At 40.5% G+C, this 12,631-nt stretch overlaps 2 protein-coding genes and 1 long non-coding RNA gene across 3 annotated transcripts; 1 reads left to right on the forward strand and 2 right to left on the reverse strand.

Annotated features, from left to right (window-relative positions):
* Positions 1 to 456: 456 nt before the first annotated feature.
* On the forward strand, positions 457 to 5,484 carry LOC105021459 (polycomb complex protein BMI-1). Its single transcript, XM_010889155.5, has 9 exons — positions 457 to 715; positions 1,374 to 1,501; positions 1,667 to 1,763; positions 1,867 to 1,922; positions 2,630 to 2,768; positions 3,000 to 3,036; positions 3,173 to 3,271; positions 3,379 to 3,459; positions 4,170 to 5,484. The coding sequence occupies exons 2-9, from the start codon at positions 1,384 to 1,386 to the stop codon at positions 4,542 to 4,544; spliced, it is 1,002 nt and encodes a 333-aa protein (XP_010887457.1). The 5' UTR covers positions 457 to 715; positions 1,374 to 1,383; the 3' UTR covers positions 4,545 to 5,484.
* Positions 5,485 to 6,315: 831 nt separating this feature from the next.
* Positions 6,316 to 8,432, reverse strand: LOC105021460 (CDGSH iron-sulfur domain-containing protein 3, mitochondrial). The gene is made up of 3 exons (XM_010889156.5): positions 8,087 to 8,432; positions 7,628 to 7,744; positions 6,316 to 7,453 (listed from the first exon to the last, which is right to left on the reverse strand). The coding sequence occupies exons 1-3, from the start codon at positions 8,174 to 8,176 to the stop codon at positions 7,271 to 7,273; spliced, it is 390 nt and encodes a 129-aa protein (XP_010887458.1). The 5' UTR covers positions 8,177 to 8,432; the 3' UTR covers positions 6,316 to 7,270.
* A 323-nt stretch (positions 8,433 to 8,755) lies between these two features.
* LOC105021461 lies at positions 8,756 to 11,324 on the reverse strand. Its single transcript, XR_828826.4, has 3 exons — positions 10,938 to 11,324; positions 9,350 to 9,466; positions 8,756 to 9,085 (listed from the first exon to the last, which is right to left on the reverse strand). It is a non-coding gene; the product is annotated as an uncharacterized LOC105021461 (long non-coding RNA).
* Positions 11,325 to 12,631: the final 1,307 nt, after the last annotated feature.

Consider the following 12,631-nt stretch of genomic DNA (forward strand, 5'->3'; position numbering starts at 1 on the left):
CACGGCTTCACACTGTTTCTCACAAAACGTAATCATACATTTAAATATTCGATATGAAAAACAGTATTGTCAGCGTAGGTGGATAGGAAATAAATATTGATAACATGATAACTCATGTTCTGTGGGTAAGCCCTTTAATAACATTTGTTTTAGTGAAGGGTTTTAGTTATCAAATATTTCCCAGGGGTTCCCCCAAGGTTTCGAATACCCCAGTTCGAAAACCCATGCGGTTGGGAGTTTCCGCTATATTCTATAGCCACAGCCAGACTCCGCAGTCACAAAGTTTCAACAAAAAACGTTAGAATTAAGCTTAGGGTTAGGTTTAATATACAGTTTTGATTAGAGAAATTGTATAAAGAGGCGGAGTTTATGACCGCTCGGGGGTATTGTCTAGGGGGGAGTGGCCTTCAGTCTAGGGATGCATGTCAAAAATACAAAAATATGAAATGACTCCTTCGTAAACACAATGTGGTCATGTGAAGAGAGGGGACTGGTTTAGGGAGTTATTAACACTTACGACGTTTTTATGTTATTAAATCCTGAAAAAACGAGGCCAGGGAATGAAAATAATATCACGTGACGGTAATGGGGCGGTCCTTTGACTGTGGAAAAAAGCCATTTTCTGGCGCTGCTGCAAAATCTAGCTAACCAACTAAAAAAAAATATTTACCTGGTTTCACGTCGGGAGGTACTGGTGGTTTTCATGTCAAAGCAGGTAGGAAACAAAGGCATCAGTATTTTTCATTCGCATAATGTTATGCCCAGGTTTATCAATACCAAAATGAGGTGGTCGGTGTTATTGGATTCTCTCTTGTCTGGTTCGTTTCTCATATCCAATCATGTCACTGAATTTAAGATGGCTGCTTTGTTTTCCACTATACTTCATGGCTTATTTTTCGGATATATATATAAACATAATTTTGTCTTTCTGTAATGCATCATTTCATCACAGCTAATTTGTGGGTATTCTCTGGGTAGGGGTACGCGCCTCACCGTGCAAAGGAGGCCCCATAGGGGCAATGTGGGTTGTAGGCAGTCCGGTCTAGACTACAACAGTTCCACACGTATTTTGTTATTATTGGTAGCACAGCACAATTTCAATATAACAACGAATGGACATATATGGTGGCCATGGTTGTATAGGAACTGCAGGACACTTGTAAAGCAGTATAATCGCGTTTAACAAAAAACAAGTAATCCTTATTTTCCAGGGACTTAAGGATAGTAACTAGTAAATGCTAACTAATGTGTGGACCTCATCAATAAAACAATGTGTTAGCGTTAATCATTTCTATGCCTAGCAGGTCCCAGCTTTCCAGTATTAAACAACCTAAGTAATTATTTGTCTGAGGATATGTTTATTTCTTTTGCAGATCCTTCCAGATGGATAAAATGCAACCCAGTCGAATAAAAATAACAGAGCTGAATCCTAACTTGATATGCCCACTGTGTGTGGGCTACTTCATCGATGCCACCACCATCGTGGAGTGCCTGCATTCATGTAAGACTCCTAAAGACACTGACTTATTTTAAATGGATGTTAACCAGTAATAACACTGTTATACGTGTAGTTAAAGTATGACTGATTTGGATTTAGGACATCGTTTTTTCTTTAAATAGAATTAGCAGAGATTACTTGCGTTAACTGTCCATCTTCTCCTTCCAGTCTGCAAGACGTGTATTGTTGCCTTCCTGGAAACGAACAAGTTTTGCCCCAGGTGTGATGTCCAAGTACACAAGACGTGTCCACAGCTCAGCATCAGGTCAGTCACTGTGTGCATGTGTGAGCTTTTATGTCACTATATATCCTTTTAGTGCAAACAGCATGCTCTGATATGGCTTTAAAATGTGTGTTTTCTGTCTCAGGTCAGACAAGACTTTACAGGACATTGTATACAAGCTTGTGCCTGGATTATTCAAAGGTAAGACCACATTTCTTGAGTTAAGGGGTGGGTGTTCTAAATACACTATTATATGAGGGGATGGTGTTCTAAATACACTATTCTATAAGGGGCGGGTGTTCTAAATACAGTATTCTATAAGGGGAGGGTGTTCTAAAAACACTATTATTAAAGGTGAGGTTGTTCTAAATACACAATTCTATAGAGGGTGGGTGTTGTAAATACACTATTCTATAGAGGGTTGGTGTTGTAAATACACTATTCTATAGAGGGTTGGTGTTGTAAATACACTATTCTATAAGGGGTGGGTGTTCTAAATACACTATTATATGTGGAGATGGTGTTGTAAATACACTATTCTATAAGGGGTGGGTGTTCTAAATACACTATTATATGAGGGGAGGGTGTTCTAAATACACTATTCTATAGAGGGTGGGTGTTGTAAATACACTATTCTATAGAGGGTGGGTGTTGTAAATACACTATTCTATAAGGGGTGGGTGTTCTAAATACACTATTATATGAGGGGATGGTGTTGTAAATACACTATTCTATAAGGGGTGGGTGTTCTAAATACACTATTATATGAGGGGATGGTGTTGTAAATACACTATTCTATAAGGGGTGGGTGTTCTAAATACACTATTATATGAGGGGATGGTGTTGTAAATACACTATTCTATAAGGGGTGGGTGTTCTAAATACTCCTATTGTTTTGTTTACATCAGATGAAATGAAGCGGAGACGGGACTTCTATGCCAATCAAGAAAACCAACACCTGGAACCAGGAGAGGTGGTGGAGGAGCCAACTATTATTGCAGAAGATGAAATCATTAGTCTCTCCATTCAATTCCATGAGAAGAATAAGTACGTTCTGGAATGTGACCTCTTAAATTTTTTTTATGCAGCCAATTATAATAATTATTTTGGTCCCCCATTGTACTCTCTATACTATTCCTTATACTAACCCCATACAAAACTGTCAATTTACCAATCTCCATTAGGTATATTCACAGCAACTTGTGTTAAAAAAAAAAGCTGTTTGAAACAAAGTCATGCTCATCTCGAGCCTAACACAATGTTTTATTTTGCACATAGAATGGATGCACAACCCGGTGATGCAGAAGGAGACAAGGTGTGATTAAAGCAGAAAATATACACTCCAACGTACATTCCTCATTCAATATATCTAAATCATCCGTCCTCGTGTTTGGCCCTTTCCCTCCAGTTATATGTCTGTTCTAACCGCACTCTCTTTTGCTACTTTTCAGACCAACAGCAAGCGCTTCCTTCAGTGCCCAGCAGCCATGACAGTCATGCACTTAGCCAAGTTCCTGCGTAGCAAAATGGACATTCCAAGCACCTACCGGGTAATTCATACAAGCTGCGTAGCTTCACTTAGCTCCATCTTCATCCAGAAATCAGTAGGATACAACCAACAAAAACTACACATAGATGACCTTTTCTCTGTTTACAGATTGAGGTTCTGTATGCTGACGAGCCCCTGAAGGACTACTATGCGCTGATGGACATTGCCTACATGTATTCATGGAGACGTGTAAGTGCCAAACTCGCAATGTCAACAACACCGACCGCGCTTTAGGCCAGCTGCCCCCCACCCGAGTGGTTGAGGTCCAAACCTGAGAGAATCTCACGGGTCCGTGTCAGGTCTCATACGATTGTCAAGGGTCTCTGGTATGTGAACGGATTTGCCCCTACGGACCTAACCGCGTAATTTCTTTTTTGTTTTTGTCTGTGCTTATGCTTTTTACAAAGGCGATGTATGTAGCGTATTATTGTCAACCATCGCAAGTCCTCAGGTGTCCCTACAGTCAAACAGCATTCACGTTTGTCTGGCAAGCACATTCATGTGTCCCCAATGTAAATGATACAGTGACCAAGACAATAGGTAGACTGGTACTTAATGATTTTAACTCAGTTTGATGTAATATTAGAACAGCAAGAGAGCAGTAAAATGTTGCCTCAATTAGCCTACCTAGTGTTGTTTTTTTCTTCCTTTGATTGTCGACACCATGTGTTATATTGGCACACTGCCCAGCCCCTCCCTCCGGATCGGTTTACCTCTTGCCTGTTAACAACAGAACCAAGATAAGCGCTTTGCCAGTGATTCTCACTCCAACTGGTTTAGTGTCTGGTGGTAGTTGGGTCTGTCTGGACCAGGTCTCCATCATGTTTATTCAGATAGGGTCTAATTAGGGAAATTATTTTCAGTCTTGAGAGCATATCTCTGTGCCTCCCTCTATACAGAACGGGCCCCTACCCCTGCAGTACTGGGTCAAGCCCACCTGGAAGCGTCGAAGGCTGTCCCAGGGCACCGCCCAGGCCCACTCCGACGGCGTCAACACCAGTCCGACCTCTGAGAGCGACTCTCACAGCGACAAGGCCTTGAGCCCGGCGGGCCAGGCCGCCAGAGCCTCCGCTCTGCCCAGCCCGGCTCTCCGTGGCCAACCCTCCACCCTCCAGAGCCCCAGTGGTACCACAGGACCCAACGGCACTCAGCGGCTCCCTCTTGCCTCCAAGTCAGGGAGCAACGCCCGCAAGGTGAACGTCAATGGCAAAAGCAACGGAGCTGCGGCGGAGACGAGGGGCGGGGACAAAGGGGCGTTACCGCCCCCAACTTAAACCCGACGCGGCCCAGAAATACGGAGGGCGGATCGGAATTGCCCCAAATTGAGTAGCTCCTCAATGGACAACTGGAACGGATAAGGAAAGTCTGCCAAGAGAGTACTGAGGGAGCAGGCAATTTTGATCAGCAAAAAAAAAAAAAGACTGTCATGTGCAGCCAAGTAGACATTTCATTTCAATGTGTTGTGGGTGTGTGTGTGTGTGAGTGTGTGTTAGAGTAAAAACATGCATACAAAATGTACAGTATGTAGCCAATGTGAGCCTATGTGCACACATGGTCATGTATATAGAGTATCTTTTATACAGGATATTGTCTTTTTTTTTTTTTATGGTTATATGCAGTCAGTTCCCTGATTCCTTCCCCCGAGTCTTCAGAATTAAATTTGGCTTCAGATATCTTGACAAAATGCTGAAGGGCATTGCAGGGCAAATTTCTGAAAATATTTAAAGGATATATAAAGGCAAGCTCAATTGTCTTCCCTCTGTCAGTAATACTGTAAAGTGACTGGTTTCAGCAGCTGCCTTACTGTAAACAGGAATCAGTGGTCTGAGCACCACCTCCCACAGTGGACAACAGACACAAAAACATTTGATGCACTTTCTTTGTGAGAAATGCAGACCACAGTATGAGCAATGAACCACCCTGTGCTTTGCCATTAGAAAAAGCAATTTATATTTATCAAGCAGCACTACATTTGTCTGAAAAAAGGTTGAGTCCTGTACGTGTTTGTCAACCTTTGAGATTACATAACGGTACCGGTTCTGTTCACAGCAGAGGAAGGAGCTCAAAAGGGAATTGTATATCTGACCATGTAACACTCCATGTTGTATTTTCATATACATTTGACATTCCCTCAATTTTGACCATTCAATGATATTATTCTAAAATATCAGCCATATGTGCATGTTTAGGTCATTAAAATGTTTACTTACTTGGTTTTGAGTTCAGTGTCCAATTCTGCTGACGTTTTTGGTAATATTCCTAGTTGTTTAAATATCAGCACTTGCCAATGCGTCTGTGATCAAAGTTTCCAGTTGGACCATAGAAATCTGCCAACACAATTCATAGGTAGCGGAGTTTTAAAGCATGTATTATGCCTATGTTGCTACTACGTTGCCACTGTGAAATAATTATAAAACATGACAAATTACTACACTAATTTAGAGCCCACAGAAAAATATTGGATCATTTTAATGTCAACAGACAGAATAATACACCATGGAGTGTATAATTTTCAGTTTTTGTATGTATAAAATGCATTTCAAACAATCTCACAGAGAGCCTAAGATTTGGGGTAAAATAAAATCAAACCCGGATTGAAGTATTTACGCAGTAGCTCTTTTTCCAATGGTAACATTTATTTAGACTGGTCTTGGTCCTGTATGAAAACCTACCATTACTACCAGTACACCCCCTCCCAGTTATGCTTTTACTTAGAATTAGGAGTTTGTGGGAATAGGATGAATATTTTAAATAAAGACACTGCGTAAACATCGCTATGGCTGTTATGAATGTATCTCAGCCTAAGGGTGGAATGACAATACTTCATTCAGAGAAACAGTTAATCTGTTAAATAGTATTTTTAGCAGATCATAAATAAAAAGTTTAGCACAATATTAAACATTTACAGAGGCACCAGATTGTCACAAGTTGGTCCATCCTATAGTAACAAAAATAATGCTGAGGCAATTTTTTTTTATGTTAACTCCCGACCCCCAAAAGATTGGACAGTTAAACTGTACAAATATCCACATGGACAACTTAGAATTTCCACTGAAAATTATTTTATTAAATATTGAGTGCTGATTTTGTGCTAATTCTGTTCACAAACATAGCATCTGCATATTTCTTCAAGGATATTATTTTTGTCTGGTTTTCAGTAGACGTTGTTAAAAATATTCATAGTATGGTTCAAGTTCACATCAATTGGTATTGGTTTGACAAACATTTAACCAGTTTTTTTTCTCCTGAATTTTGTGATATTAAAATTCACAGCAACTGGCAGTGGCTAGAGACAGTTTATGTTGCGATGTGTCTTCCCGAAGCACATCCAATGCAATTCTGGAAATAAAGCCCTATACCCAAATCCTTGTGTTTTGGAAGGAACACACTCTCCAGCCTTCTATCACTAATTGAGCTCACAAGCTCCCAAGCCACGACAAGGAACAGCTAGAGCCTCATGTTGCAAAGCAAACCAAATTGATTATGAACTTCCTAAACACAGATTGTGTAGGCCAACTACACTACCTCTATGGGCAAATTCAGAAGCACGATTCAAACCTTGATGTTGCAGTAATGCAGCTAACTGCACGGCCCTGGCTTTCTCACCGAGCCATTCATGGGCCCTGTTTAACATACATTTTGCAGTGAAAAATAGTCTCAGCTGTATTCTCTTAGTGCCCTAGGGCCCCATAACACATATCACATCACAGATAGCTTACCATGTGATGACACCTTATTTCAAACAAATCTTATATGGATTACAATTCAAGATTTGGTCAAAGTTAGTAGAAAGACAATAAATTAGGCCATTATAGACTAACAAGACCTGTAAGCAAGTGACAGTATCAGATCAATGTATTGTCACATCGCCATAAATTGCCCAAGTGCTGAGTTACCTTCAGAACCAATGGTTCCAGTCCTCCAGAACCAGTATCCAACATTCCCAAGCCACTGTGGACAAACACATTGTCAACATTCTTAAGTATATAACCCTGTCCAGTTAGTCTTTGTTCTCTAGGAGCAGGGCAGACTGGATGAATTCTTGCTTGTGTGTGCCGTCACAATATGGTGGGTTAGCAGTGTACTTGCACCCACACAGCCAGGCTTTGGAGTCCTTCTCTGGGACAAAGCGCAGAGGCATCAGGCCCTTGGTTTTAGTCTTGTGGGATCCATCACAGAAAGGCTGCAAGGAATAAAAAGGTGTGAGAAACAGCCATGAAGATATTTTCATTCTAAATATTATCCTTGCTATCATCACCCCAACCAATCACACAGAGGAATGACTGAGTTTCATAAACTTGCTTAGTTGAAAGCAGAGCGTGGTGGCCCATATAAAGCAGGAATGTGTTGCACACACTTGTTTGAGACTGTGTCCACAAGAACACCATGAATACCGCTTTCCCTCGACAAGCTCCACCTTGAAAGGCTTTTTGGCAGCGACTACAGGCTCAGTGGGTAATGTGCAGAGCTGGACCTATGAGATAAAAACAACGTTTCAGAGTTAGGGTAGCAACAAACTGATTTCCTTCATGCAAATGAGTGTATCCTGCAAACGTACATGTTAAGATTCACTCGGGAAACACTAAGGAAAATACAAATATGGTACACAATAAAAACACCTCTCAAATGCCCAAAACTACCCTTGCAATCATTTCGTCAAACCCAAAACTAAAGTCATGCATAGTCGGTAAAATTATGTTTACGTTATGCGTCCACAAGGGATTATTCTCGCAACATGTTACTAGCAGACAACCCATGAAACAGTGTAAGCAAATTACCACGTTTTTGCACGCACCTTGACTCATAATTTGCTTACCTTTGGGGCGGTAATAACCGGTAATATCCAAAGTTGAACCAAGGTTGCAGAACCAAATTTGCGCAGCGTGCCTGATATTATCACATTCATATTTACCTCGTCTTGGCTAGGTATATACTAGGATATGGTGTGCTGTCAGGTTTAGCTGTCTGCAGACGTTTATATATTCTTTGCTCTCAGTTGTTGTGCGTCATTACATTAACGACTAAAAAAATTACAGTAAACTTATTCATCATATTAGTGACAATCGCCAACAACCAACGTTAGCTGAACCTGGGATATGGCAGACTTGGAGGCGGGTCATGTAGAGGTCGCTTCCGGAAATAGTCACGTGGGCACTTCATGCAGGCTCTCCACGATTAGCCTACTGAAGCGCAAGCAGCTCAACTAGTAGCTAATTATACACAAAAATACATAGCGGATTTACCAGCATATTATAAAGTGATTATATTTTAACAATGTCATTGATTCACACGTTCTATCCGCAGGTTGAGTTCAGGCACAGACGATTATCTTAGAAATTAGATCTGCTCCAGTGATGCAGTGGAAGTAAGGGCTGGCAACTAAGACTATAGCTATAATTAATAATATATTAATATATAATGAAACTGTTTCTCAACACACTGGTTTAATGCAAGAAAAAAATGACAAGCGTTTTGAAAAGACTGGCTATTTATTACATTGCATACAGTACATGAAATCGTATGGGTATTGACGAAAATACATATAGCAGTAATCAGATGCTGTAGGAGGTATATAGGTTGTACAGTAGAATAAAATAAACTATTTCATGCAATTCGACTCAGTTGATCACTTAAACATGTTCTTCACTGAGCTGGCTAGATGCTGGAAGATGACCTTGAAATGCGTGCCATCACAGTATGGTGCATTTTTGGTTTGCTTACAGGCACACAGCATAACGGTGCAGTCCTTCTCAATGGTGAAGAGCACTGGAGAGATGCTGGGCGCATTAGTTCTGTGAGTACCATCACAAAATGGCTACATTTTTATTTTTTAAACAGAGAGAGAGAGAGAGAGAGACTGTCAGAGCTCAACAGTTCACTTATTTTAACTATGCTTATAGCTCTACAGTTTCAGCAGACAGCACAGTATGAAACTATTAGTCTAGTGCAGGATAACAGAGCATAGGTCTACATCAATGTGGTTTCTGTGGCCATGGCAGTGAGGACAATGTAACCAGCATCAATAGGTAACAGGGTCAGTTAGTCCAAAACAGATTCACATTCAACACGCATCACTCACTTGTCTCTTGCTGTGTCCACACGCACACCAGGCGTACTTTCTCCCGCCAGTTAATTTCACTCTGAAAGGCAGCTTGGCAGCAACAATGGGCAGATCGGTCTTAGAGGAGCACATCACCTGAGGGACAAGTGTTCAGTTTTACTCAAAAGGTCACTCAATACACAAGGACATGACAACATGGTCCCTTCTGAGGTGGCACAAACAGGTCTTAGTCAGACACAGGGATGCCAATCGAAATCTAGTGGCCTTTTCAGTGATCCAACCAAATAACTGTTGAACTGCGCTTTGGCAAGAACACTTAAGGACTCAGATGCAGTTATGGCCCCACCTAGAGTTGATGGATGTGTGATAGCAGCGCAATAGTGTTTTGTTAATCACTCTTTTGCATTCCCATGAATAAGTGTGCCTTCTTTAAAGTTCATTTGTGGTATTTCTTTCCTTATTAATGCATTTGTGGATTGGAATACAGAAGAACATCATTATGTCTGTATTGTAGTAGTCCATATTATGGCAAGAAACGTTCATATAAGCAAAGAGAAACAACAGTCCATCAATAACTCCTCCCCACATATACACACACAACCCTCAACAGGACAATATTTTGTGCACATATTTTTTGTAATTTATTAACTTATTTAAGTCTACTGTTTTTATTTATTTTGTATAATTTGTTGCACTAATGGGCCAGAACAAATTCCTTGTTTCTTATGAAACTTATTTGGCAATAAAGCTCTTTCTGATCTGTAATATTTTAAGAAGGCTTTTAGTTTCAAGTGCAGTTGCAAAAACCATTAAGCGCTATGATGAAACGGGTTCTCATGAGGACCACCACAAAAAAGGAAGACCCAAAGTTACCTCCACCAAAAGTTTTACCAAGGCATGCATGTCAGTTGAAATGCATTCTAGGTGACTACCTCATGAAGCTGGCTGACAGAATGCAAAGTATGTGCAAAGCTGTCATCAAAGCACAGGATGGCTACCTTGAAGAACCTACAATATGAAATGTATTTTGATCTGAAAATTTTTGTTACTACGTGATTCCATGTTATTTCATAGTTTTGATATCTTCACTATTATTCTAGAATGTGTAAAATAGTAAAACTAAAAACATACCCTTCCTTGAGTAGGTGTGTCCAAACCTGTAACCTGTGCTGTATACGTGAGTAGTAGATTGTTCTATACTGACATCACGGTGAAAAAAATTAATTGGGTGGAGGGATGAAAGACTGAAAACGACCTGCTACATTGTTGTCACGCATTAGAAAACTCAAGAGACGGATCTTAAAAACTATGTCTTAGGACTTTGTCTTAGGTGAAGACCAGTTTCCGCCAAGATGGCAGCGAGTAGGCCAATTCTGCATACTGGCTGTTCAGTGGGTGTGCTCTTAAGTGATTTCTCTACCTCTGGAGTACGCTGTTTGTTTTTGTCTCTGGGAACACTTCTCCATAAGATATAGGCTTACCACTGCCCTGAATTGGACACACTTCACTATGGTAATTGAAATAAACTGGCAATGATAGTTATACAGCAGTCAATGGCGCCATGCACTTCAACGAAATATATTCTCTTTTTCTTTACCATACTTACTCTTGAACCGATAACAGTTGCAAACAGCCGAGGTTGTTTCAAAGTTTCCACGCACCCATTACGCATTGTTCCAATGACTACGTTCATTGCTGTTCAATCGTTCAGACTCTGTAGGCGGTCTGTTTTTATATTTATTTGAAGTCAATCTTTGATTAGTAAATAGTATGGCTGTCTCCTCGGTTGAACAGATATTGGAGAGAAAAAACGTCAGTAGCTTTCACCTCACCTCCTCCAATAAAACAACAAAGAAAAACTAGGTAAACCCAGTTCGGCCGAGCGCGAATAGACGTGATTGTGATGAACAAGGGAGGGGGTTAAAGAGGAACATTGGGCCAATGCCAGCTTTGTTGTGAGAAGTGGCCAATTCTGTGTTTTTGTGCTAAGCCGAAACCTGGAACTCAATTTGCGTATACTTTTTTTTTTTTTTACATTTATCGCGTTAAATTAGAAATCTATTCCTGTAGATGGTTAGAAAATAGCTATACATTACCTATAGTCTAATGAAAACAATGACCGTGAACAATAGGCCTAGTTATTTTCTGTTCATAATTATTTGGATTCAGGTAACTTCACGTTCTATTAAAACAGTTGAACTTAAAAATAGACAGAAGAGGAACAGAAACGAAAAGACTATTTGTCTGCATACAACCCTAAGAACATCGGTGGTGGGAAAAATATGCTCCTTGTTTGTCAATCAAATAATATCATTTTTGTTAGTTGGTTACACGTTGTGCAAATTCTTTTTTCATGTCCCGGTGCTCCGGTTGAGTGTGGTTTTCTAACTTGAAAATGTCATTACTCCTAATGAGAAACATTAGGACATGTACATTAAAAACGAACTTAACAATTGATTAGCCATGTTGACCTCCCCTCACAACATTTAAATTGGCTTGTCGCAAACGACTATTGCAATCAATATACAGACCAGTAGCCTACAATAAACTATTGGTCAATAGTTAACCACACGCCCCAAGTTGAGATCCACTTCCACAGCCGTCTCTTATAGTCAGTGCTTTATATGAAAATCAGGAGTTCCCGGAACACTTAGGGGCGCGCAAGATGCATGGATCCGTTTCGCAAATCGACGCGAATAAGCGGTATCGCAAAAAGCAGACAAAACAAAAAAACTTTCACAATCTTGTCAGGAAGTGCTGAGGCTGCAGGAAAAAGCTAATTTATGAACTCAGATTGCTTCTAGTGGAATGCTTACACTGCAGAGGGAACACAGTGATGGAAAAAGACAAGTAATCCGCAGCAGACCAAATCTGTGAAAAGGTGCGGGAACAAACTAAAGAAAATCTGAGAGGTGCTGGATTCTGTTACAGCAGGATCCGGCCCAAATTATCGTAATAGTTTGTTTCGCATGGCTAGGCGGAAACCTCAATGGAGTAGTGTAAATTCTACTAGGTGGTTTTGATTGGTTGAAAGTTATGGTATTGTAGCAATAAGCCACGAGGGGGTGCGGTATATGGCCAAGCGCTGTTCTTAGTCATGATGAATCGCGGAGTGCCTGGCCATTCAGTCTCTAACACCAACGAGTTGTTTCCCACAAATTGAATTGTTCGTGCCTTTAACTGAGCATGCTCAGGGCTAACTGCTTACATGCCATCATATATTTTGAGGCAAACCGTCTGTGTTAGGGACAACGTCTGTGTCTCTAGTCCGAAAGTTCTATTTATCTTAACTGTAAGGTG

This window comes from Esox lucius, chromosome 9 (assembly GCF_011004845.1).
Source record: "Esox lucius isolate fEsoLuc1 chromosome 9, fEsoLuc1.pri, whole genome shotgun sequence".
NCBI classification, from domain to species: Eukaryota; Metazoa; Chordata; class Actinopteri; order Esociformes; family Esocidae; genus Esox; species Esox lucius.